Source organism: Danio aesculapii, chromosome 20 (assembly GCF_903798145.1).
Source record: "Danio aesculapii chromosome 20, fDanAes4.1, whole genome shotgun sequence".
Lineage (NCBI taxonomy): Eukaryota > Metazoa > Chordata > Actinopteri > Cypriniformes > Danionidae > Danio > Danio aesculapii.
In genome coordinates, this window is record NC_079454.1 from 42,759,676 (window position 1) to 42,787,121 (window position 27,446).

The 27,446-nt window shown below is 35.7% G+C and overlaps 1 protein-coding gene across 1 annotated transcript in view; it reads right to left on the reverse strand.

The window, feature by feature from the left end:
- slc35f1 (solute carrier family 35 member F1) overlaps positions 1–27,446 on the reverse strand; it is a 212,501-nt gene that overhangs the window by 41,128 nt on the left and 143,927 nt on the right. Inside the window, exons 4-6 of the mRNA XM_056445616.1 lie at positions 14,125–14,284; positions 12,131–12,287; positions 5,617–5,669 (exon numbers count right to left, since the gene is read on the reverse strand). Of these exons, the coding sequence (XP_056301591.1) occupies positions 5,617–5,669; positions 12,131–12,287; positions 14,125–14,284 (370 nt within the window). The remainder of the gene's footprint in view (positions 1–5,616; positions 5,670–12,130; positions 12,288–14,124; positions 14,285–27,446) is intronic.

Here is a 27,446-nt window from a genome sequence, read left to right on the forward strand (position 1 = left end):
AAAAAGTTGGGACAGTATGGAAAACGCAAATAAAAAAAAGGAAATGATGATTTCCAAATTTACTTTGATTTGTATTTTATGTCAACAGGTGACTGTATTTATGATTTGTTACTAAAGCAGCATCCAAGAAAGGTCTTGTCCTTTAGAAGCAAAGATGGGCCGAGAAGTGATTGCCAACAAAGAAAACTATTGGAATGTTTAAAAACAATGTTCCTTAAAGAAACAACGGAAGACATTTTGATATTTCATTTTTAACAGTGCATAACATCATTAAACGATTCAAGGAATCTGGAGCGCAAGACTAAGCTGAACAAGCCTGATCTCCGATCCCTCAGGTGACACTGCATCAAGAATCGTCATTCATCTATAAGCAATATAACAACATGGGCTCAGGACTACATTGACAAATCTTTGTCAAGTACCACAATTCCTACAGTAGTTATTTGCACAAATGCCAGTTAAAGCTGTACTGTGCCAAGATAAAGCCCCATGTTAACAGTGTCCAGAAGCACCGTCGAATTCTTTGGGCTTGGAAGCATCTGGGATGGACCATCACACAGTGGAAATGTGTACTGTGATCAGATGAATCAATGTTTCAGGTAATTTTTGCTAGAAATGGATGCTGTGTGCTCCGAAACAAAGAAAAAGATCATCCAGAGTGTTACAGTAGCAAGTCCAAAAATGTACTGTTTCAACTTCTTTAAAACGTGTTGCAAGAACCAAAATCGGAATACGCGTTTATTAAATACAAGTTAAAGTAAAATTTGTAAAATTACTTCTTTCTTTTTTATTTGCATTTTCCATACTGTCCCAACTTTTTCTGATTTGGGGTTGTAGTAGCAGTAGCAGCAGCAGCAGTAGTAGTATTAATAGTATGTTACTTAATTGATTATAATAATTGCATTTTTATTATATTATTATTACCATGGTATTTACATGTTACTCCAAGGTGAATGCAATTTTACTTTGTAACTTTGGTCCAAAAAAACAACAACATGGTGATACTAAAACCCACAAAACACTAAATGACAGCACTTTGTGAAACTGCATCTATCAAATATAAATTACAGGATGAACTCTGAAACCCTTGAGGTTGAAACAAATAATCAGTTTATACCCAGCAAAGACTAACCAATGTCAGGATTAAATCACAATATATTTCAGAGCTCAATGCGGTTAATTGTTCTCAGGCTATGAGTGTCTGAAACTGAGCAGAAGGCTTTATAACTTATTCAGATGCTTTGCTAACGCTGTCAGTGAATTATCAGCTGTCACCTGCTATTCAGATCTATCTGGAGGACAGGATCCAATGTTAAAAGAAAAAACCTAGGCGAAAAAAAACTACTGGTTGGAGGTGAACTAATTAGGCCACAAAGTGTATTTAGACACTTTTGAATGCTTATATAACACTTACATTTAATTAATGCATTATATAACGAGGTATCAAGTGGCATCGCTGATTCATAATTAAAAAAATAAACTTTTCATGAAGTGTTTTGCTTGATAAATGTGCTTGAATTTTATAATTGTTTTTTTTTTATTCTCTAAGAAATAGTACATCTTCCTGAAATGTGAGTCTCAAAAAAATGGCTGAATCAGTGTTTCAACCTCAGAATTATGCCAATAATCATTTTAATTAAGCTGACAAGAAAACTGGTGATGCCCTGGTGAAGCTGGTGATGTCCTGTAGTGACCTGGGTGTATTCCGGAAATCAGCTCTACTTTACATCTACTTAACTCTGAATTCTCAGTTGATTAACATTAAACCTGCTAACTCAAGGTATGTCAGCTCCAAAATCACTGTTGTGGGTACGTTCAATCAACTTAACCCTAAACACGAAAGACATTTTCAACAAAACACTGGGTAACACTTTATTTTGATGGTCCATTTGAGTATTAGTATTAATATCTGTTGATACTGCTCCTTCAACAGACATTTAACTGACTATAAGCAACTTTGCAAGTACATGTCATCTTACACAAACAATAACCCTAACCCCAAACCTAACACCAACCAAACAGTTTACTTATAGTCTAATGAGAATTAGCTGGCATGTAGATGTAATGTCACCTAAATTCAACAAACGGACCATCAAAATAAAGTGTGACCAAACACTGAAACCATGAGCCACAATGGTAAGCAGCATGCCACACTTCATCTTTCTTCTTCTTTTGTTTAATAATGAGTTGCTCCATAAGTTATTCTCAGCGCTTATTATTACATTCACATTTAGTCATTTAGTAGATGCTTTTGTCCAAAGCGTCTTACAATTTGAGAAGGCATTCAGCGACTCAACAAGACGAGGCAATGCACACAAAAAGTGCTAATTATACAAAAGAACTGTTTATGCTCAGAGAACTAAGTGCTAGAGTTAGGAGAGGAGTGGGGTTTTTATAGAAAGAGGAGTGTTTCTACAGGTGGTTTGTCAAGCCCACTCACATCATAAATGCACAATGTTTTTTTTTTTTGAGATGTTGAGTTATCGTAAGAAAGTGTCTGGTACAAATGTGCAAAACTGGAGCAAGTCTTGGTTAAAATCCCCCAATTGTAACATTATTTTGTAAACATGATGGGTCAGCTCTACAGGTCTGAGACCAGCTCTTAATTGTCTACGGGCAACCTGACCCAAGCCTCCTGTTGCCATCCCTATCTGGACTCAGATACGACCCCACATTGATGGACATATTTAGCATTGTCTATCTTTGTTTTAACCAATCGGAACTTGTTACCTGAATCGCACCCTTTCTGGTCTTGTGTAGAGAGTATAATTGTTATTGTGATTGTAAGCAGAGCGGCCAAGAAACTCATTGCGAGTGATGAGGCTGGCTTCTGCTGTGAAACTACAAACTATCTTCAGTAAAATTTTATTTACTTATTTGAATCTCTGACTCCGGCTCTTCTTCATCTGACAGACTGGTCATTCTTTGGGTTAAAACTGTAAAGAATCCCTACAGCTGAAAACCTGTAACTATTGACTTCTATTGTAATTTGTTTTTCTTGATTAGAGGTTTTCAGCTTTCTACAAAATATCATCTTTAGTTTTCAAAAAAACAAAGAAACACATAAAGGTTCAGAACGACTTGAAAATAAGTAAACAGTGAGTACATTTTCATTTGTGAGCCCCTTTAAAGAGGCTCAAGGGACCCAGCTTAATGTCAGCTATACGTGACCAAGTTCAGAGAGAGTTTTGAAGTGTTTCTAATATAATATATGCCACAAATAAATTACAAATTTCCCATACTCTTTCAAGGACATTGGCAACATAACTAATGCATTGTAATCACAATGTCCTCGATATTTTCCAAGGGTATGGTTGATTTTGGCGGCAGATATTCCTTCTTCTGCCACAGAGTGCGTTACTTGAACCAGTCCTCGACAGTTAATGACGTTGCCCCCTCAAGCGCTTCTAGACTTGCTAATATCCCTGTGACAAGCCAGAAACCTCCTGGGATACAACCCAAATGCTGCCTCTGGCACGGCCTCTCAACACTTCATCAAGCTGCACCAGGAGCATCAATCTGCATTAAACTTAAGTGACTTCCTAGGTCGTATAACACACTGATTCTGAGGACGCTGGCTTCTGCCAACTCATATCTTAATTGGATTACAAAGCAAATGATATTTGTAATTATTCCTAATCAGATGCATTTAACAGAAATCAAAGTAAAAGCATTGCCCTGAGTGGCTTATTACAAAGTACAAATGAAATCAAAACTACACATATGATTTTGTTAGCTCACATTGCTAGTTTTGTGGTGAAAAATTCATTAAGAAAAAAAAAGTTTGTCCTTGTAAAATAAAAGTGAAATCTGAAAATGCACTTCGTGTTTTCAGTTAAGTTGTCAGACTATGTCTGTTTGAGGTATTGGGTGTGGCTAACATACTTAACCACGCCCCTTCCGTTGTTGGTTTTGACAACAAACAGAAATGGTGAGGAGGAGAAGTCTGTTAGGTTTGTAATAACTCTCCCCAAACCTTTTTTCTGATCTTTGTGAATAAAATGCCTACTTTACTACATCCAATCATTGCTCAGCGACAAGCAGCGTCGCACCACGAAGCGCCAAGCATTTTAGAATTCTAAACATAGGTTTCTATCAGGGTACACACACCGGCGCTGCAAGTTAGCAGCTGTCCACAGTGCCCAGCCACGACTCAGGACACTGTTCATATTTCTGTCGCGCCACAGAGCGCCATCTGAATATTTTCATTTTAAATAACATGCGAATGTTTCAAATGTCCTACCATCCAAATGTTGCAGCAGAAATCGAGACTCATCAGACCAGGCAATGTTTTTTCATTTTGGTGAACCTGTGTAAATTGTAGCCTCAGTTTCCTGTTCTTAACTTACAGGAGTGGCACCCGATGTGGTCTTCTGCTGCTGTAGCCCATCTGCCTCAAGGTTCGATGTGTTGTGCATTCAGAGATGCTCTTCTGCATACCTCGGTTGTAACGAGTGGTTATTCAAGTTACTGTTGTCTTTCTATCAGCTGGAACCAGTCTAACCATTCTCCTCAGGCCTATGCGCCCACAGAACTGTCAATCACTGGATATATTCTCTTTTTCAGACCACTCTCTGAAACCCTAGAGAAGGTTGTGGGTGAAAATCCCAGTAGACCAGCAGTTTCTGAAATACTCAGACCAGCACGTCTGGCACCAACAACCATGCCATGTTCAAAGTCACTTAAATCACCTTTCTTCCCTATTCTAATGCTCGGTTTGAACTGCAGCAGATCGTCTTGACCATGTCTACATGCCTAAATGCTTTGAGTTGCTACCATGTGATTGGCAGATTAGAAATTTGCATTAACGAGCAGTTGGAGAGGTGTACCTAAAAAAGTGGCCGGTGAGTGTATCTACCAAAGCAACATGACATATATAGTTACAGCAATCTTAGATAAAGAAAATAAAGTAATTCATAAACAAAAATATAAAATAACCGATCTATTCAACTGATAGCTCTTTAAAACATTTACAATGCATATTTATTTTATACATTCTATAGCATAGGTCTCAAACTTAATTCCTATAGAATAGAGCTCTGCACAGTTTTGCTCCAACCCTAGTAAAACACAGCTGATCCAACTAATTAAGGTGTTCAAGACTACTAGAGACTATTAAGCAGGTGTGAGTTGGATGTGGTTGGAGCTAAACTGTGCAGAGCTGCGGCCCTCCAGGAATGGAGTTTGAGACCATTGTTCTATAGCATCCAAATATGGCTTTTATTTAAACAAACTTTTTTCTGAAAGTCTATAAAAATCAGGGCAAAATGCTGCCAGTAAAACTTTTTTTAAGGTTATTGACTAACCAATTTCTTATAAGCATTTTATTTATCAAAGAATCTTGGTTTTGAACAGAAATACCACTAATAAAACAATTTATAACATCTTTACTTTAGCTTATATTTTTAGCATTTAATTTAAAGTATCAACACATTAAAAATTAGTTTAGATACTTCACCAAAATTCAAACGGGATTAGTGACAATAAAACTGCTTTGGCTCAGTGCTGCACTGTGAAAAGAGACTTGGCCAACAGGGAGAGGCTGATTGAATTCAACTCAGGTTTCAGATCAAGCCATCAAACCAAGTGTGAAAACCATCAGAATCAGAAGCTTACCGATCTGCCAGTCCCACTGCACCTTCAGCAGCTCCTTGTGCTCCATAATGGCCCTGAAAAACAGAAACACGGGTGAGACGGAAGAGAAAAAAACACATCAATAAAAGACAAACAGCGACAGCTCTGAAGCCTCGACAGCATGCTTCATTTTGACAGAAGGCCGATCTCAGCAACAACAGGAAAGAGTGACAAATCCAGCCAGCCGGAGAAAAGAGCGGTCAATCTCCCCTGAACAGTCCCAGGGATTTTTTTTATCACACTGCTGGAGCTTTTCCCGACTTACTAACAATGACAGGTCATGCAATCCCCCCACGCACAATTAAAGCCGAGCTGGAAGCTGTCCTCCGGCCGCGTGTGACAGGACTGAGCTGATGATCTGATGCCAATGTTACAAGTCTTGCCCGGCGAAAGCATCTAGTGACGCTCCTGAAGCCTGTGGATGAAACCACTGGATGCAGCAACAGAATATGTCAGATCCACTGGACTCTAGATCTTTGTGAAGCAGTCAGATTTTACAGGGTTGCTGCACATTTCACATTTGAAAAGACCAATTTAGTCAGCGCCAATAGCATAGTTGTTAGTAGGGTTGTGCCGATAGACGATAGTATCATGTCTCGACGATAGACCTATGACGATATTTAGCTCGTTTTGCATTAATGTAGACCCATTGCATGTTTTAATAACATTATTATATAAAATGAGTAGTATTATTTTTAATCATCATCACTGATAATAAATGAACTACAAACATTATGACAGCTTCAGGTGTTCACATCAACATCACTTGACAGACACTTTCGGACTGTCACCTCACAATATACTGAACAAAAACATAACGGAAACTATGGAATAAAATCCCTGTCATAAATATTTTGTGCTTTAATAAAATTCATGCATCCGTAATTATAAAATCGTAAAGGAAAACGGAACATACAAGTAATTTTACGAGGGTACAATTCCAAAATCTGCGATAAGAACAGACACAGATACGACATTTTCTTTGTATGTTTGTATATGACTGATAAATTTACAATGGGTGTACTTTACAAGCACGAAATACAGTTTCACCACGGACACGAAGTCCTGATTACGAGTACGAATCAAAAAGCGACACTCCACTGTCAAAATTACGTCACCGCTGTCACAGGCATTAATAAACAAGCGAGAGTCATCGATCACAACGCCGCACCTGCTGGGCACTCAAGCTCCCCACACACCGTCTCAGTTAAGATGTTTGTTATTCCCTCTTTAAGAAATGTCCATCATGAGCTGTAATAAAGGTTGAGACTTAATGAGGTCCATTTTCGCTGTTGCTTGGACATTTTACAGCATCAAAATTAAGAACGGGCCGAGGATAGTGAGCTTGCATAATGTTAGATAACATTACAGGCAGCGAGCGCAGAGTTTCTCAGTGAATCACTTAACAGTGTTTAACTATAACATGACATCTGTTGATTAAGTCACCTTTTTTAAAGCCAGATTATCAGACCATTGATCTATTATGTAATAAAGATATCAGCAAAAGGCAATTTAAATATTTGAGGGCTTGTGCTTAACAGAAGTGTGTAACGTTAAACATTTTTTGAGACTATGAATCAAAATAAATATTAAATATGTTAAACATGTGACCCCGGACCACAAAACCAGACATGAGGGGCAATCATTTGAAACAGACTTGTATGTCATCCGAAAGCTGAATAATTAAGCTCTTCATTGATGTATGGAGAGGAGATGATATGTTTGTTCTACATTCGTGATTGTTTAATTACCACATTATATTTTGCTCACTCTGGTTTATTTAAAGTTAATTAATTGATAAGAGTAAAACTTTTCTTTGTTTTATCTACCTATACTGGATAATTCTGTCTAATTTAGTTTGTGTTCTCTGGTGATCTTATAGGGTGTTTGTGAGTTCTGTCCAAATCAAAGTATCATCTAAAGTTTAAGAATAAATGAAGACTTGGAATATTACGGACCACAGAAATCCTGCTTTAAGTGGAAGCAGGACTTGACTGCCATCCACAACTCCAGTCTGAATGGCTTTCAGCATAATTACACCCAGCTGGCATGGATAAACAGTGTCGCTGGCGTTTATGTAAATACGCCACAAATATAGACCTTAAAGCACACTGAAGCTTCACCGCCAGGGGAATGAAGGTGTTAGATGGTGAATTGAGCTCCAGCTGGAGCTGCTTGCTGGGGGACGCGGGCGGTCCAAATGGGTCTCGTATGCAGATGGATAAAAAAAGACGGCGGACGGGAACCTTCCAGCTGGCTCGTGAGTGGGAGTAGCTGAAATATGTGGTGCTAGAGATCCAAACAGCTCTGGTGGAAATGATAATTAAACATGGAGCCTGTATAAACTTCAGACTGTGAAGGTGCATGATGGGTTAGCAGGTAACTGGAAATACAACTATTTATATGCAAACCATATGAAGCAAGAGAATCAAAGGGTAAATATCTATAAGAATTTTTATGTATTTATCACATTTTATTGCCACTGGGTGAACAGCTTGTAACTAAGCTTTCAAATTAAGACCTTTCCTGACTTCTTATGTTGTTTATGAAAGTTTGTTAACTGATTTTTAGTTAAATTGAGGTCAATTATTATACAAATGTTCAAGATAATGCTATAAGGGCTATTGTGTACTGTAACATCAATGTGCTTTGCAAAAAAAGGGGTTTATTCAAAATATAGTCTTACATAGCTTAGTCAACATAGTCTATACACTCAAAACGACTACGCTTGTTCAAACTACTTAGTCAAAATGAGTAGAGTTGAGTTGAAACAACAATTCTTGAGATTTCTTCAGACAACTTAATTGTTTTATGTTCAATCCACTTAAAAATAGTTTTAACTTAATGTATTTGGGCGACGCGGAGGCACAGTGGTTAGCACTGTCACCTCACAGCAAGAATGTTGCTGGTTCGAGCCTCAGCTGGGTCAGTTGGCATTTCTGTGTGGAGTTTGCATGTTCTCCCCATGTTCGCGTGGGTTTCCTCCGGGTGCTCGGGTTTCCCCCACAGTCCAAAGACATGTGGTACAGGTGAATTGAGTAAACTAAATTGTCCATAGTGCATGTGTGAGAATAAGAGTCTGTGGGTTGCGGCTGGAAGGGTATCCGCTGCGTAAAACATGTGCTGGATAAGTTGGTGGTTCATTTTGCTGTGGAGACCCCTGATTAATAAAGGGACTGAGCTGAAAAGAAAATGAATGAATGAATGAATAATCTATTTGTGTTGGGACAACATGATATATCCAAATATTTTGGATTTTTTTACAGTGAAGGCTCATATAAAGTAATAAGCCCCAAGATGCTGTGGTTTACAGTGAATTTATAACAGCTAAGTGGCATTGTTAAGTATGACGTGAAGTGTAGTGCCTTAAACCCCCTGGGCTGTAATAAATTAACTGTAAATCATGGCTTCATGGGCCTTAAAGCTTTAATAAAATGGTTGTTCCATAAATGTAGTAGGGTTTCGGGAAATGAAGCACAGCTGAGAGTGGAGTGGTTGCTAAGCAACAGTGCCAGACACTCACAGGTTTGTTTGTAGAGTATTTTACAACAGGCTTAAACGCAGCACAACCAATCAGAATCAACCACCAGAACAATCCATTTTTATAATATACTTTATAATCAAACTATCATAACAGTGTCATTTTAATTCCCAACATGATGTCTGTGAATTGGGTGGCACAGTGGCTCAGTGGTTAGCACTGCCGCCTCACAGCAAGAAGGTCACTCGTTTGAGTCCAGGTTGGGCCAGTTGGCATTTCTGTGTGGAGTTTGCATGTTCTCCCAGTGTTCGTGTGGGTTTTCTCTGAGTGCTCTGGCTTCCCCCACAGTCCAAACACATGCGCTACAGGTGAATTAAATGAACTAAACTGGCCTTAGTGTAGGAGTGCATGTGTGAATGTGAGAGTGTATGGGTGTTTCCCAGTACAGGGTTGCAGCATAAAACATATGCTGGAAAAGTCGGTGGTTAATTACGCTGTGGCGACACCTGATAAATAAGAGACTAAGCCAAAAGAAAATGAATAAATAAAAGTCAGTGAATTGTAAAAAAATTGTGAACATGTTCACTTCTCTATGATCAGATGCTTTCTTTACTGTTTTCTCACTGCTGTTATTTTTATTGTGAGTTCATTTTTTAATTAAGAGTAAAGAACGCAGAACATATTTACATCTTCATCTAAATATCCCTACAACAGTGTAGATGACATTTGAATTCTTGTTAAAAGTTTACCACAGCAAAGGTATTGTCAGCCCCATTTCCACTTCTAAGCTAAATGCAAAAACTATTCTTTATACTTTTTATACTCAGTGATTACACTGTGGTACAGAATCACGTTCACTCTTTTGTGTGCACAAATGTGAACGCGAAAACGTTATAGACTGCAGTTCACTTAACAGACACCGGTTTATTTAGAGATTCTTCTTCTTATTATTATTATTATTATTATTATTGTTGTTGTTGTTGTTGTTGGTATTATTACCAGTGTGGCTAATAATAAGAGCTAACAATCCAATTTGTTAATACAGACATTTTTTATCATCACATTAAATCAGTTAGCAGGTAAACACAGAATCCAGTTTTTAACCTTTTGATTGCTGAAATCAACAAGGGGTGTGTTATGTTCGCCAGCAGTGTTTTCTCTGCTGGAGATTACTTCCGAATATTCCTACCGAACTACAAATCCCAGAACACTTTGCACTCATCAAGTCTTGCCACAGCTGACAATAATCTAGTTACTCACACACAGACACAGCTGTAGCTCATCTTCACTGATTACATGCACTATAGTTAACTATAATTGTCCCCGTAGGGAAATTTCATTTGCAGCATACACTTACAGAGACATCTGACATTTCACATTTGGCATATATATAAATAAATCATATAAAACATGGTACCCCATTCTAAATAAATATCCAGTCTACTAGCCATTAACCGCTACTGAGGGAGGAGGAATTCAAAAACGTAATTGCTTGGGGTATAAATGATCATTTTTTTCCTATTTCTTACACATTTGGGAACACAATAGCGACGACCTGATGGTAACAATTGGAAGGAACAATTGTATATATACACTTTCACATACACATTGCTGAGTCTTGTTTTTCTGCTAACATCACAAAGTAGTTTCCCTAGTCTGGTCTTCTGATGTTTTTGACCTTTTGCTTGTTTAATGTTTGTTGTTTTTTTGCAACCTAGCTTGACCTTTTGCCTGTATTTTTAACTACGTATTTTGGATAACCTCTATGCTCCTGTTTGTTCCTGTTTTTGACCGTTGCCTGCAAAACCTTTCTTTAAGAAACTGCATGTGAATATGCACGTTTGTTGTCAGCGTCTAATCGTCACAGGGTGATTAGCATTGTGTGGTAAACCTCTGTACTGTAGCTATGTCGAAACTTTATTTTTTAATTCATTTTTTTATATCAAAGTTTAAAGGGTAGTGTGCAGCCATATATTCTTAAATCTGTGAATCTGGACCACGAAAAAAAAAGTTTTAAGTTGCACAGGTACACTACCGGTCTAAGCTTATCCTGCTCACCAAAGCTGCATTTATTTCATCAAAAATACAAATTGTAAAATTGTGATATGTTATTGCACTATAAAAAATTGTTTAAAAGTAGTTTATAATTTAATTTAATAATTTATTCCAGTGATTTTAAAGATGAATTTTCAGCTTCATTACTTTAGTCTTCAGAGTCATATGATCCCTCAGAAATCCCTCTAACATTATTTATTATTTTTATTATCATTATTATTATTATTATTATTATTATTATTATTATTATTATTATTATTATTAATAATAATAATAATAATAATAATAATAATAATAATGGTAATAGCAATAAAGCAATAATGACTGGAGTAATAATTTCATTTGAAACTACATACAATAAGTAATAAATAAATATTTAATAAATAAGTATTTAAAAATTTAACAATTTATTTTACATTTAATAAATGCCGTCTTGATGAACAGAATCATTTAATTTAAATTATTAAATAAAATTATTAATAAAAAAAACTGACCCCAAACTTTTGATTGGTAGTGTATATTTGTAGGACCATCCAATCATTAGAATATTACGCAAAGTTCATATTCCTACCGTAAATATATATAAAGTTATTTTTTGAACAGTTATATGCATTGTTGTAAACTTAATTTTCTCAATATTTTCAGATTCCAGATTTTCAAATAGTTGTACATCGGCCAAATACTGTCATATATCCCAACAAACTATACAGTAATGTTTACTCAGCATTCAGATGATGTATAAATGTCAATAAAAAACAAACAAACGTACCCTTATGACTCATTTTGTAGTCCAGGGTCACATTTATTCTTAAATCAGTCATTAATAAAGAGCATTCTGTTATTATTAATATTGTTGTTGTTATCTCTGTGCAGCTGCTTTAACATAATCTGCTTTGTATACAGCACTATGGAAATAAAGGTTAGTGAACAGATGGTTATATACGGATTGTTCAGACTTACAGTTGGATGCCACTGAAGAAGGAGCCGAAAAGACCCATCATTCCCAGAAATTCGACCCGGCTCAGATTCTTCACGATGAATTCCTCACAAACATTGGAGATGCCGTACAGCGTAGCTCCACCAAGAACCAATAAATCCCCTAAGAGTTTATGATCTCCTGTATGAAAAATACATGAACTTTATGTTACATAATACAATTCATGCACATACAGGATATATACACAATTTCAGAACAGTTTTTCTCAGAAATGAATTGTAGATGTGGCTACAATATCGCCAAGCCACTTCAACAAAAAAGTCTTTACTTTGTGGAAAACACAGTGATAAAAATACTGAACAGCAATGATTTAAGCACAAGGAAAATTTTAGAAAGTTAAAGCTGTCAAAAAAAGAGTAGAAAGTGTAGAAGCCCTTGGTTTCAATTACCATAGAACAGCACAGATTAACTGGGAGAGGTATCTGGAATTTTTTTTTCTAATTTTCATCAGCATTCTTTGTGTTTTAATATACTTAACTCTTAACTTAACTCATGTAAAATGCTTAAATTCCTCTAAATTGGATACTTTCATATAGCAGTGAAATTGAAGCTTGGCAAACTAAGCAGTGACATTGAAATCTGTCTGTTTTGAATCAATAATTCATAATCTGAGTGCTCAATTTCTGTTTTAAAAAATACATAATTTTTTTAACACTTTAGATTAAGTAACAATAGCCAATATTATATACTGGCTTACTGCATGCTTATTATTAAAATATTGACTGTTTAGTAATACTTAAATGATGTAAGATCTTATTATACATCCCTAATCCTACTCAACTACCATCTTAGAAAGGTAAAATGTTAGAATGATTGATAGAACAATGGATGGATGGATGGATGGATGGATGGATGGATGGATGAATGGATGGAGGAAGGGATAGAGGGATGGATGAATGGATGGAATGTTAGAACAATAAAGCAAAATGTTGGATGGATGGATGGATGGATGGATGGAATGTTAGAATGATAAAACAAAACAATAGATGATTGGATGGATGGATGTTTGGATGGATGGATGGATGGATGGATGGAATGTTAGAACGATAAAACAAAACAATGGATGGTTGATTGGATGGATGGATGGATGGATGGATGGGCGAGCAGATAGACAGACAGACAGACGGACAGACGGACAGACGGACAGACGGACAGACGGACAGACGGACAGACGGACAGACGGACAGACGGACAGACGGACAGACAGACAGACAGACAGACAGACAGATAGATAGATAGATAGATAGATAGATAGATAGATAGATAGATAGATAGATAAATTCTAATCATCAGCTCTACTGTAACTTGTTCATATTAATCTATTAAAGTATTTAAAAGTTTAGTACAAATGTTCAGAGAATAAGCAGCAAATTAGAACTTTACATTTACCTTAGCTAAAAGTCTTAGTTCACGGTTCGTTAAGTGAGAACTGTACCCTAAAATAAAGTGTGACCCAAAATTCTAATAATATTAATAACAATATGTTACATTGCATTGGGTAAATATACAGGTAAGGCAATGCATGAATGGTCAAAGACAAGAAAACACACGTACTACTAAAATGTTCAATTTTAATTCACTGGATAAAAGCGTCCACGCATAAATGTAAGATTCACTCAGCGGTGGGTAAATTATTCTCAGACAACTCTAACAACAGCAGAATCGCTGCAAATTATTATGATTTTTCATTAGGCCTCCCCCATGAGGATAACTGTGCGTGAAATTATACGGACAAGCCCCTACTGTTCATTCATATTTAATAACGGACTCTGAAACTGAATCAATCCGCAAGATCCGGGATTCTCGTGAGGATCGAGCAGTGCTTTACGCTGATGTAACGTCTGCACTGAAGCTGAGTGTGAAACAAAACACTACCCAGGGGAAAGCAGAGAGGGTTATTGTGTGGGTTAATATGCAGGGTGTAGTGTGAGGTGACAATGGAGGCATGAGGACTTACCGAGGCCTTGTTGTCGGCCCACCAGGACGTCTGCGCCCACCATGCAGCCCATGCCCAGGAGACACACGCCAACACCCACAAAGTGCAGCACTTTATACCTGACTAAGAGAAAGAACCAGGACAGCAGCAGCACCACAGGGATCACGAAGCAGTCCAGGAGCTGTGGATACACACAAAGAACAATAATGTTCAATCAATAAAAATTAGAAGAAAAAAACACACAAAGGGAAAACATATTCATCCAAAATGTGAAAAAATAGACGACAGAAGGATGGAACAATAGATATAAGAGATATAATAGATATAATAGAACAATAGAACAATAAATAAATGGATGGAGTGGTGGATGGATAGATGATGGATGGATGGATGGATGGATGGATGGATGGATGGATGGATGGATGAATGGAACGACGGATGGGGGATGGAATGACACAAGGATGGATATTTTGATGTATTGATGGAAGAAAGGATGGATATATGGACGTATTGATGAAACAAAGGATGGATGGATGGATGGATGGACAGATGGATGGATGGATGGATGGATGGATGGATGGATGGATGGATGAAACAACAGATGGATGGATGGGAATGTGTTGATGGATGGAACGACAGATGGATTAATGGAACAACGGATAGAGGGAAGGAATGACATACGGATGGATATATGGATGTATTGATGGAACAACAGATGGATGGATGGAACAATGGATGGACGGATGGATGGATGGATGGATGGATGGAACAACAGATATATGGATGGAACAAAGTATGGATTGATAAAAAAAATGGATGGATGGATGGATGGATGATTGGATGGACGAAACAATGGATGGATGGATAGATGGAAGGATAAATGGATGGAACAATGGATGGATGTATTGATGGATGGAATGACAGACAGATTGATGGAACAATGGATGGAGGGATAAAATGACGTAATGATGGATAAAAAAATTTACTGATGGAACAAAAAAATCGATTGATGGAACAACAGATGGATGAATCAATAGATGGATGGATGAATGAATGGATGGATGGATGTATTGATTGATGTATTGACTGATGTATTGATGGATGTATTGTTGGATGAAAAGACAGATGGAATTATGTAACAATTGATGGAGGGATAAAATGACGTAAGGATGGATATATGGATGTACTGATGAAACAAATACTAATTGATGGAACAACAGATGGATGGATGGATGGATGGATGGATGGATGGATGGATGGATGGATGGATGGATGGATGGAACAACGAATGGATGGAACAATGGATAGATGAATGGAACAACAGATTGATGGAAGGAACGATAGAGGGAGGGATAGAATGACATAAGGGCGGACATATGGATGTACTGATGGAGCAAAGAATTGATTGATGGAACAACAGATGGAAGGATGGGTGGGTGGATGGATGGATGATGGATGGATGGATGGATGGAATGATGGATGTTTATAATAGATTTAACAGCAGATGGATTGATGGAACACAGGATAGAGGGATGGAATGATGCAGGGATGGATATATGGATGTATTGATGGAACAAAGAATGGATTGATGGAACAACAGATGAATGGATAGAAGGAGGGAAGGATGGATGGATAAATGAATGGATGGAATAACAGATGGATGGATGGATGGAACGACAGATCGATGGATAATGGATGGATGGATGGATGGATGGATGGATGGATGGATGGAATAACGTATGGATGGAAGGATGGATTGATTGACTGATAGAATGACAGATAGCTTGATGGAATGACAGATGGATGATGGAATGATAAGCAATGATAAACAGAATAGAAATGAAGTGATAGACAGAAGGATAGAATGACAGAATAGATAAAACGACAGACAGACAGACAGACAGACAGACAGACAGACAGACAGACAGACAGACAGACAGACAGACAGACAGACAGACAGACAGATAGATAGATAGATAGATAGATAGATAGATAGATAGATAGATAGATAGATAGATAGATAGATAGATAGATAGATAGAATCTAATCTTCAGCTGTAACCTGTTCATATTCCTTAAGTAAAGTATTGAAAAGTTTAGTGCAAATGAATTTTTTATAAAGCCTCAATGACCGAAGGACACGCAGCAGATATAATGAGCCCATCAAATTTATGCAAAATCTAAGACATTTTTTAAACTCCACATTTCTTTTTTTTCCTCCGCTGATAAAATGAAAAAGACAAAAATAAAAGAGAGAGAGAAAGAGAGAGAGAGCAGAATTAGTCAGGACATTTGCATTCTGGACCTCAGCCAACACCATGACCATCTATAACGAGTAATTATCTACCCTTAATAGGCAAATGTTTTAAAGAGCGGCTTCATCGCATGGTTCGGCATGACTGCCTATTAATATTGATGAGCCGTTGTGTAACCTCATTATAGTCTATATAAAAATGTTAAAATACACTCGTTGTAAATCACAGGGGGAAACGATTGTGAAAAAAAGTTTGGAAGCATCTCTACACTCAGTGAAAAGCACAACATGATGCACTCCAGTGTAGGACAAGCAGTGACCCCCCTGACCCCATCAAACAAACTATTATGCTCTACTGGAAACAGGAGAATGGTTTTGGTTTATTTAGAGCTTTCTGAAAATGAACTAGTTTTGTTTTGTTTTAACACTGGAACTACCAGAATTCTATAGCTACTAGAAGGGCCATAGAGGTCATTCCGACCATCATATAAGACTGTCCCAAATCTAATTTTTTCAGGTCTTATTTAGGCCAGGTACAAATACACAGGTATTTTTATAAACAGAGTTTTCTCCACTTTAGGTTTTTAAAATATCTCAGCCACATGAAACATCCAAAATGCACTGTGATGCATGTTAATGGCATGCAGCAGATGGAAATAATGACATTTTTATGCTAAGTTAATTTATTACATTCAATTTTTTTGGCTAGTTATACATGGATTTTATTTGTTATTACATATTTTAAAAAACTGTTTAAATTTATGATATGATATGTGTGTGTGTAAGTTTATGTGGTTTACATGGAAACAAAGTTGTATAATGACATGGATATATGACAAAGTTGTAATATATTAAGTTGGTTTACAGCAGGGGTCTCCAATCTCATTCCTGGAGGTCCAGTGCCAAGTATACCTAGTAAGACCTTGATTAGCTTGTTCAGGTGTGTTTGATTAGGGTTGGAGCTAATATCTGCAGGACACCTGACCTCCAGGAACAAGTTTAATCCCTGGTTTACAGGGACTAGGCATGGGCTGGTATAAGATTCTGACGGTATGATAACCTTGGACATAAATATTATGGTTTCATGGTATTGTGATTACTGCTCAAAAATATATTCTTTTTAAATGTCTGGGTAAAAAACAAAAACTTTTCCCCCTTTGATCCCAATATATTTTAATTTGGGAAACATTAAAAATATTTCAAAGCAGAAAACATGTCAGGATAAATGGTTCAAATGAATAATTGACTTCTGCTGTCTTCATTTGTTTCAAAAACTGTTTTTTTTTTTACAATTAAAAACGACATCTTTGGATATTTTTGTATTGTAAATGTAAATAAAAAATCTTACTCATACCTTAGGAACGGTATAGCAGAAAATTTTGACGGTTTTAAAACCTTGACTTTTCTAAACCGTGGTATACCTTGAACACGATTATCGACCCATGCAGTGGTGTAGTCGGGGCTATACGCACGTATACTCCGTATGCCTACTTTTTTCCACGCGCTGTTTGGGTATTACGACTTCTGAGGATCAATAATTGCGTATACCCTCGGTATACTCACTTGTTTTGCTGATTAGACTTCCCTAATTTACATGTATTTGCATCCCCTTTAACTATAAACCAAATGTTTTTTTAACTCGCATTTTAATTATGTTACAATTGGTGCATTTTGTATAAATTGCGCCATTCTCCGCCCCCTGACGAGCGCAGCAGCTGTGAGAAAGTTTCTTGAGTTTTTCGAAGACCACGACAAGTCAACTGAGTGATGATGATGTCTCGCTGAAACGCTCAGGTAAAATTATAAAACAGCATGTGCGTCGCTTTACCCCACCTATATTTCTATTCAGCCCCCCTATGAGTTTTGCGATTAGCTCATGAACTATACACTACTATATTATCGCCTCAGTCCCCTTTAATTTTGATATGAAATCGCCGGCAGACTTCCGCCGCTCCGTTTTCAGCTAGTTTTACATTTAATCAGCAAACCACAGCTGTGCAAGTGCGAGAGCACACGGTGTGTGTGTGTTTATCGAAATGAGAATGTACTCATTTCAACTGCATATCAGAGTGACAGAGTGAAACATCACGTGTTGTATCGTACTGTTTATTTTTTCTATTATGACTTATATTATGATTGTGAAATATGTAAAATAGCCTGTACATTTTTATATGTTCATATTTATGCTGTTTTGAATTTATAATGTGACCGTTTTATTTATTTAATACATGGAAAATTTAATTGAATATAGAAAATGATTTGTACTACAGTAAACGGGTATGTTGAGCCTATTTGGCTCATTCAGAACCTAAATGGCTTTGCCTGTCTATGAAATAAGTAAGTTTTAATATTAAAATGATTAAATAAGCTACATACTATGGCTTATTTCAATTTTTAAAGAAGTGTGCTTTGCTTTTGTTTTCCTGATTTAATTTTTTTATTTTAAATGTACAGTTTATGTTAACAACATACAGTACTTGTTATAGCTGTCTTGAAACATCATTTTTGTACAGTATTTAAATTTTTTACAAGTCTCTTTAGAGTTAAACAGTTGGGTTTTACCACAGCATAATATATTTATCTCTGGGTCTGCTGGGGGCACTATTAGCTAAACATAAATCCCTGAATAGGATTAGATTATTAGCATCTCCCTTTAAAACAAACCATTTTTTTTCTTTTTAAATGGATAGTTTTCCAAAAAAAAAAATGAAAATTTCCATCATTTGCTAAACCTTTACTTGTTCCAAAATGGTTTGTCTTTTTTTCCTTCTGTTGAACACAAAAGAAGATATTTAGAAGAAAGCTGAAAACCTGTATCCATTGACTTACATTGACATAGTATTTGATTTTCCTTTCGGTGAAGTTATTAGTTACAGGTAACTGATGTTAAGTTATATATACTGTATATATATATGACTTTCATCGTTTATTTGCCTACTTTTATTTTAAATTTGGGTTGGGTGCAATAGTACACCACCTTTTTTTTAGGACTACACCACAGGTCCCATGCCTAACAGGGACAATGCTTAAAAATCCTACTTGTCAATTGCATTGTAAAAAATAAAATCACCATTTGTTCAGCACACTATACTTTTCCTGTCATATATGCTAAGAATTGTAAATAACTATTGATTTACATTAAAATATATGTTATGTCAACAACATTCGCTAACATGTTTTGTCTACATGTTTAATAGAGTTTTCTGGACAAACATTTTTGTGTTGAACAGGATTGTTGATACTTAAATAATTCACACATGCGTGATGCGACGATCGAAAACTAAGCTTGTTTATCTGTGGCTTGTAAGAGGGGTGACTCAGTGACGCAGTGGGTAGCACAGTCGCCTCACAGCAAGAAGGTAGCTGGTTCGAGCCCCAGCTGGGTCAGTTGGCATGCCTGTGTTCACGTGGGTTTCCTCCGGGTGCTCCGGTTTCCCCCACAGTCAAAAGACATGCTGTGTCTGAGTGTGTATGGGTGTTTCCCAGTACTGGGTTGTGGCTGGAAGGGCATCCACTTTGTCAAACATATGCTGGATAAGTTGGAGGTTCCTTCCACTGTGGTGACCCCTGATGAATAAAGAGACTAAGCTGAAGGAAACTGAATGAATGAATGAAGTAGTAAGTTTGTGTTTGTCATTTTTAAATAAAATGATTAAAAACACGATTACATTGCTAACTAGTACTAATTACTTATTTAGCAAATTTGAAAAACATCATCCACTAAACAGAAAAAAATTAATTGACTCAATAGCTGTAACTATTGCTTCAGTTGATCTGACAAGAATACCTTTATTAGTAAAATACAATAATCAACATTGCATGAACAAACAAAATTGTTAGCTAAACAAAATATTGTTTCAGAGAAGAACTAAAAAAACAGTTGCTGAGGCAACTCAAATCTCTTACTGCATCAAGCTGCCTTGTTTTTTTTATGTTTTTTCAACTATTTATTTTTACAGTGTGGTGAAGTTTGTTCCTCGCCACTGGCTTGCTTGGTTGGGACTTGTGGAGCTGCGCATCGATGGATTTACTCTTCAGCAGTGAAGATTAAACCACACTAAACTGAACTGTGAAAACTGCACTGACACAGTTTAAATTTACTGTAATCTTCTATGTGAAGCTGCTTTGACACAATCTACATTGTAAAAGCGCTATGCAAATAAAGATGAATTTAATTGAATACTCAATAATGGGGTCTTTTGACAATCAAATTTTGCTACATTTTTATGGAGAGAGATTAGACTCAATAATAATTCACGCAAAAGACACGATGTACACATGCGTAGATAAAATTCACGTACGTAAAATATTTATTTATACTTACAAAAACAATTCACATGCACAAAATAAAAATACATTTTCATAAAATACGTTTCACAAATGCAAAACACCATTTGCAAATATATAAGAGTGTACAAGAAGTTTTGAATGTTTAAAATTCACGAGTTCATCCTGAATGAGAATGTGCAAATCCTCTCTCACGTACGACTCACCCTGAATACGAGTGTGTGCATTTTTGAGACTTTCCTGTCAGCACACACCTCCCACATGAGTCACTCGTGCCCTGTAGCCAATAAGATGCGAGCTTACTGTTCAACCAATCACAACTCCCTGAGAACTCCCGGGAATGACCGAAGCGCTTCACTGTGCGCACCATTTGCGCAGTCTGACTGAATTAACGGAGATGATCCTCTAAGAAGAATACTCCTCTATTTAGCATGGCAGGTGAAGAGCGGGATGCGCTCTAACACAAGCACTTTTCTATTGAGTTACTGAAAATACACTCAGATTCTACTATAAAAAGCGTATACACAAACTAGTAGGAAACAGTATTGACTTACAGGAGTATCCGCCATGTTGGTTAGAGGAACAGACTGCGCAAAAGGAGCGCAGAGTGGTTGACATCGAGTACAGCTCTCATCTGATTGGCTGAGAGGTACGAGTTGCCTGTTTCTGGCAGGAAAGTCTCAAAAATGCACACACTCATATTCAGGGTGAGTCGTACGTGAGAGAGGATTTGCACATTCTCATTCAGGATGAACTCGTGAATTTTAAACATTCAAAACTTCTTGTACACTCTTATATATTTGCAAATGGTGTTTTGCATTTGTGAAACGTATTTTATGAAAATGTATTTTTATTTTGTGCATGTGAATTGTTTTTTTAAGTATAAATAAATATTTTACGTATGTGAATTTGGCTACGCATGTGTACATCGTGTCTTTTGCGTGAATTATTATTGAGTCTAATCTCTCTCCATACATGTTTCCTCTGAGAATTGGGTTTAGGGGTAGGGTAAACCCATATAACAAGCATTTTATGGTATAAAATACAATACACATATGGAGTGTCCCTGTAAACCATGTATTCATGTCTGTGTGTGTGTGTGTGTGTGTGTGTGTGTGTGTGTGTGTGTGTGTGTGTGTGTGTGTGTGTGTGTGTGTGTGTGTGTGTGCGTGTGTGTGTATGGTTTACAATTTGCCAAAAATAAATAAATAAATTCTTAGAAAGTGAACCATGATGCCAAATCACCATGCCAAAAAATAAGTGGCAGTTTTTAATCATCTGAAACATTTTGCATAATATATTTGAAATAAGCCAAAAAAACAAGGCTGCCACTGACCAATCTGGTGCCCAGGGCAAGATTTTACTTTGCATCACAGCCAATTCCATCAACAGTTATTTATACAGAAACTGGAATGAAACATAATGACACTCACTCACTCACTCACTCACTCACTTTACTTAGACTTATTCCCTACTTTATCAAATATCGCCAAGCTTTATGACATAAAACAAACTATACACACATTACATATGAGAAAACTGCACAAAAAGGAAGCCATTAAGCCATCTTTATTCTGCAAATTTAACCAAATCCCTTTTAATGGAGGTGTTGTGTTATGTTTATGTTTAGAGTGGGTTTCAGAGCAATCATTTCAAGCATCACATGCAGTTTATTTTGATACAATTCAAATCAGTTAACAATATTTGAAATCTTATTACCAATAGAGATCTTGGTAACACTTTATTTTAAGTTGCAATTCATGCTGTTAGCAAACCATTTACTAAGACTATTGGCTCAAAAAACTTCTAATTAGCAGCTTATTAATAGTTAGTAAGGTAATAGTTGGGTTTAGGTTTTGGGTAGGATTTTTAGCTACTAATATATACAACCCAGGCTCATTGTGGATCCGTACCCAGGTCTACATTTCTGGGGACAGCAAAATACATAACCTGACGTACGTCTGCTTGGAGTTTTTGTTTTTGCAAATCCACCGGGGGTCGCTGTGTACACTTTTTGATTACCTCAAATTTCTCTCGCACGTCCTCTTCTCATGTAAATCCACCAGAGGACGCAATATACACATCAGCTGACCAGGCCAGCTTTTTTTGCTTTTGCTTTTATCTGGTTTCTGGAACTGGACTCAAACCCCATCATCACAGTCAACTCTGTTCCGCATACCAAGTCCATCGGCGTACGCTGTGAGGTACTGGTCAAACTAGTAACACCGGAAGAGCTGTTCATATAGAGGTAAGCGGTTGGCGGTATTGCAAAAAGGAACAGAAGCTGTCAGCAGCTTCATACTACTCCTAATCATTCGTTTTACATATGAAACAGAGCCAGAAGTACCTCTGGCTATATATTTCGCGGTCTCCAGAAATGTAGACAGGAGTACGTATTCATAACGAGCCTGTGTTGAATATATAGTTAATATCCTAATAATAAGCAGGTATATAAGCCAGTAGTAAATAGCATGAATTTTGACTTAAGCGTAACTAAAGCGTTACAGAAATCTTACACTTGCTTTATTACGAGTTTGTCCTTGTGTACAGTTTTTTCGAAGATCTGGCAACACTAATTTGTAATATGATCTTGTTCTCTGTCATATCTTGCATTGCACACATACATAACAGATATGCATTTACACTATAATAAATATTGAAATATGTTTTTAACAACTAGTAGTTGCACATTGTATGGAATATGTGTAAATGTGGTTGTCACTATGTGAATAATTCATTTGTTAATTCTGCAGTTGTGCGTGTGTATAGAATATGATATGAAATATATTTTCTCAGCTTTATTTGACAGGGACAATGCACATTAATAATACAGAAATGTACAATGTGACAGAATTAGCCAAAATGCTATTGTGCATCTGCAGTCCCTGGATATTTGATTTGTATAAGATATAAGTCTTTCTTTACCCTTAAATGGATAGTTTCCCCCCCCCCCCCCTCCCCCCTTTTAAAAAAATCTGTTATCGTTTACTTGATCAGAGCCCACTGACTTTCTTATGTTGACCACAAAAGAAGATATTTTGAAAAATGCTGTCAGCTGGCATCTATTACTTTACATAGTATGTTTTTTCCTGCTATGGAAGTTAATTGTTGGCAGCAATCAGCATTTTTCAAAATATCTTCTTTTGTGTTCAACAGAATAAAGAACTCATAAATGTTTAAAAGCACACGAGGGAGAATAAATGATAAGGTCATTTTCATTTTTGAGTGAACTATCCCTTTAATTATAATAATTGTCATGTTCAACTGGATAAAAGTAAGGCCATCAGTAGATTGTCATTTTCTGACTGAAGTTGTACCTGTTTTGAGGTGTTAATGTTACCTTTTTCCATTTAGCTTGTCCTGTACATACAAAGTTACTCATTGTAAGTTGCACTAGATAAAAGAGTCAGCAGAAGGGTTGAGTTCATTAGAGCAGGGGTGTCCAGACTCAGTCCTGAAGGGCCAGTGTCCAGGAGAGTTTAGCTCCAACCCTAATCAAACACACCTGAACCAGCTAATCAAGCTCTTACTAGATATACTAGAAACTTCCTGGCAGAAGAAAGTGAAGCGAGTTGGAGATAAACTTTCCAGGACACCGGCCCTCCAGGACTGAGTTTGGACACCCCTGCATTAGAGTGTGATTTATATATATAATAAATGTCAGTGTTGGAATCTGAAGTTGTTAATATTTTGCTGTTTGTCATTATTGCAAATCCTGTTTTAAATCTGTCAGAGTTCTTCATTATCTATTACTCATCTGCATATGCTGTGCTCTGTTAAAAAAAAAAGTATTGCTCATATTCATCCAATGATAAACAGCTTCAGTTTGAATTTGGGATTTTTTTTTAAAATGAGCCAAGGAGACTGGAGTTCACTCAAGGAAAAAGTTTACTGCTAAATTTGTACAGGAAAAAAGTGTAATATTACACATATAATATAAAGTTTGTTTTATGATATGGAACAAAATTATAAGTTTTAACCAAACATGATAAACATTTATCTTTACATTTTAAATATTTATATTTATTTTTAACTTAAAAACAATTATTTAGTGTAAATTGTGTAAAATATAAAAATACATTAATGTTACATTTGTTATATTATTATTATTATTATTATTATTAATATAACAATTGTTAGATCATTTTTGTATATTTTACACAATTTACACTAAAAAGTAATAAAAACAACAACAACAACAACAACAACAACAACAACAACAACAATATTAATAATAATAATAATAATATAATAATTGTTACATTCATGTATTTTCTATACACAATTTAAACTGAATAATAATAATAATAATAATAATAATAATAATAATAATAATAGAAGCAATACTATAAATAATGATGATGATAATAATATAACAATGGTTACATTTATTTATTTTTTATATTTTACACAGCTTAAACTAAATAATTATAAAATAATAATAATAATAATAATAATAATAATAAGCCTGTATAAATATGCTCAGAAAAAGCAAACAAAAACAACAAAAACACATAATAAACTATTAAAACTTTAATTGAAAGAATATAAAATACAAAAAACATGAAAAAATATTTTTATTTACATTTTAAATCATTTATATAATTTTTTTACCTAAATACAATAATTTAGTGTAAATTGTGTAAAATATAAAAATTAATTAATGTATCATTTGTTATATTATTATTTTTATTATTATTATAATTTTTTTTTACATTGAATTATTTTTAGATTTTACACAGTTTACACTAAATAATAATAATAATGATAATAATAATAATAATGATAATAATAATAATAATAATAATAATAATAATAATAATAAACCTGTATAAATATGCTCAAGAAAAACAAACAAAAACAACAAAAACACATAAAACTATTAAAACTTTAATTGAAAGAATATAAAATACAAAAAACATGAAAAAATATTTATATTTACATTTTAAATCATTTATATAAAATATTTTTTACTTAAATACAATTACTGAGTGTAAATTGTCTAAAATAAAAAAATTAATTAATGCAACATTTGTTATATTATTATTATTATAATTTTTATTATTAATAATAAACACATTTACATTTAATTATTTTTTAAACTTTACACAGTCTACACTAAATAATAATAATAATAATAATAATAATAATAATAATAATAATAATAATAATAATAATAATAATAATAATAATAATAATAATAAATCTGTATAAATGCTCAAGAAAAACAAACAAAAGCAACAAAAACACAAAAAACAACTAAAACTTTTACACATTTACCAAAACAAAGCGTCGCATGTGCATCTACAGTATTAAAGTTAAAGCTGACTGCATGGCACTTCCAGGAGAAATAATTAAGAGCTCTAGTGTTTGAGTGTCCAGCATGAGCGACTGTGTCTACCGTCTCCAGTGGCTCTGAATGATACTGAGAGTCTAATAGAGAACACAGAGACAGAGGCGTTTAGGAGTCTGAGCACAGGTTGTGCTGCGCAGGCACCACAGAAGTGCTGAACTGGCGGTACCGGCTGATTGGTCGCAGTGGGTGCGTTAAAAAAAATGAGACTCTCAAAAAACAAATCAGTGCATGTGTGCAGGGACATCATGTGCTTTATTTTCCAACAGTTTTGACTCACAGTAAAACTTTACCCAAACAACTTAGTAGTCAGCGGTAACTTTTTTTTTTTTACTTTACTTTACATTTAAAGCATATTATTACTCATTTTAATAACTTGTTATTTTAAACTGTAAAAATCGTCACTCACTCAAAGTACTGTTCGATTTATGAACAAGCTGATACTTTACTATTAACCTGTTAAACTGGCTAGTAAGTTGCTCTCTATGGATTATGTGTGGATTAGACCAGGGGTTCTCAACCTTTTTCACTTCGAGGCCCACCTCACTCTCTGAAAATGTTTTTGAAGGCCCAAACTGATTGTCTAGAGAAAATGCTTATTTTAATGCTTTATTTATTAGCAAAGCATTTCTTTTGCATTCTATTATTTTTCTACATCATTTTATAAAAAAACAAACTATATATATATTTTCAATTTAACAATGCAATGATTTATTTAAAATGAAAGTTAGCCACGTTCTGGATCATCAAGTCAAGGGATTGAAATTTTTTTTTCAGAAATGCCATTAAGGCCCAAAGCAATTTGATGGGGTGTAATGCTTCTGTTTGTATGTGTGTGGGTTTTGTTGGGCTTATAAAATCGAACAGCATCTGTATTCACCTGTTGTCATGTGCTATCATAATGCCATGGGATCTTATCACAAAGAAATCAATAACAACAGCACACAGTCTTGTTTTAAGATGTGTTCTCTTTTGTGCACATTATAAAATCCGTATTGATCTAAGAGCTGATCCTCTCAGTTACACCTGCAAATCTGATAAAAGCCTGTCTGAATGTCCCTTTAAGTGTCTAATGGTAGGTTACGCTAGGCTAATATATGACTGGACGCCTGCATATTCTCGAACAAACAGATGATGACAGTCTTTGCGTCCACAAGGGCACTCGTAATGACTGTCTGTGACGGTGGTGGATGAGTGAGAAGCGAAAAAAAAAAAAATCAATCCTTTTCTCTGCTGGAATCTCTAATAATCATTGAGACCTCCTCTAGCCACTAATCAAACACCATTAGCAGTGACGTGAATAAGGCTCTTTCAGCACTAACAGCACTTTAATGAAGATTAAGTGACAAGCTCAATGTGAAGCAAACAGCAGAGCGTTAACCGCCAATCGGACAAACCCAAATGGCCTGAAGCCTCTCTGTTTTCACTTCTTAGCGCATCGGCTGTCTTT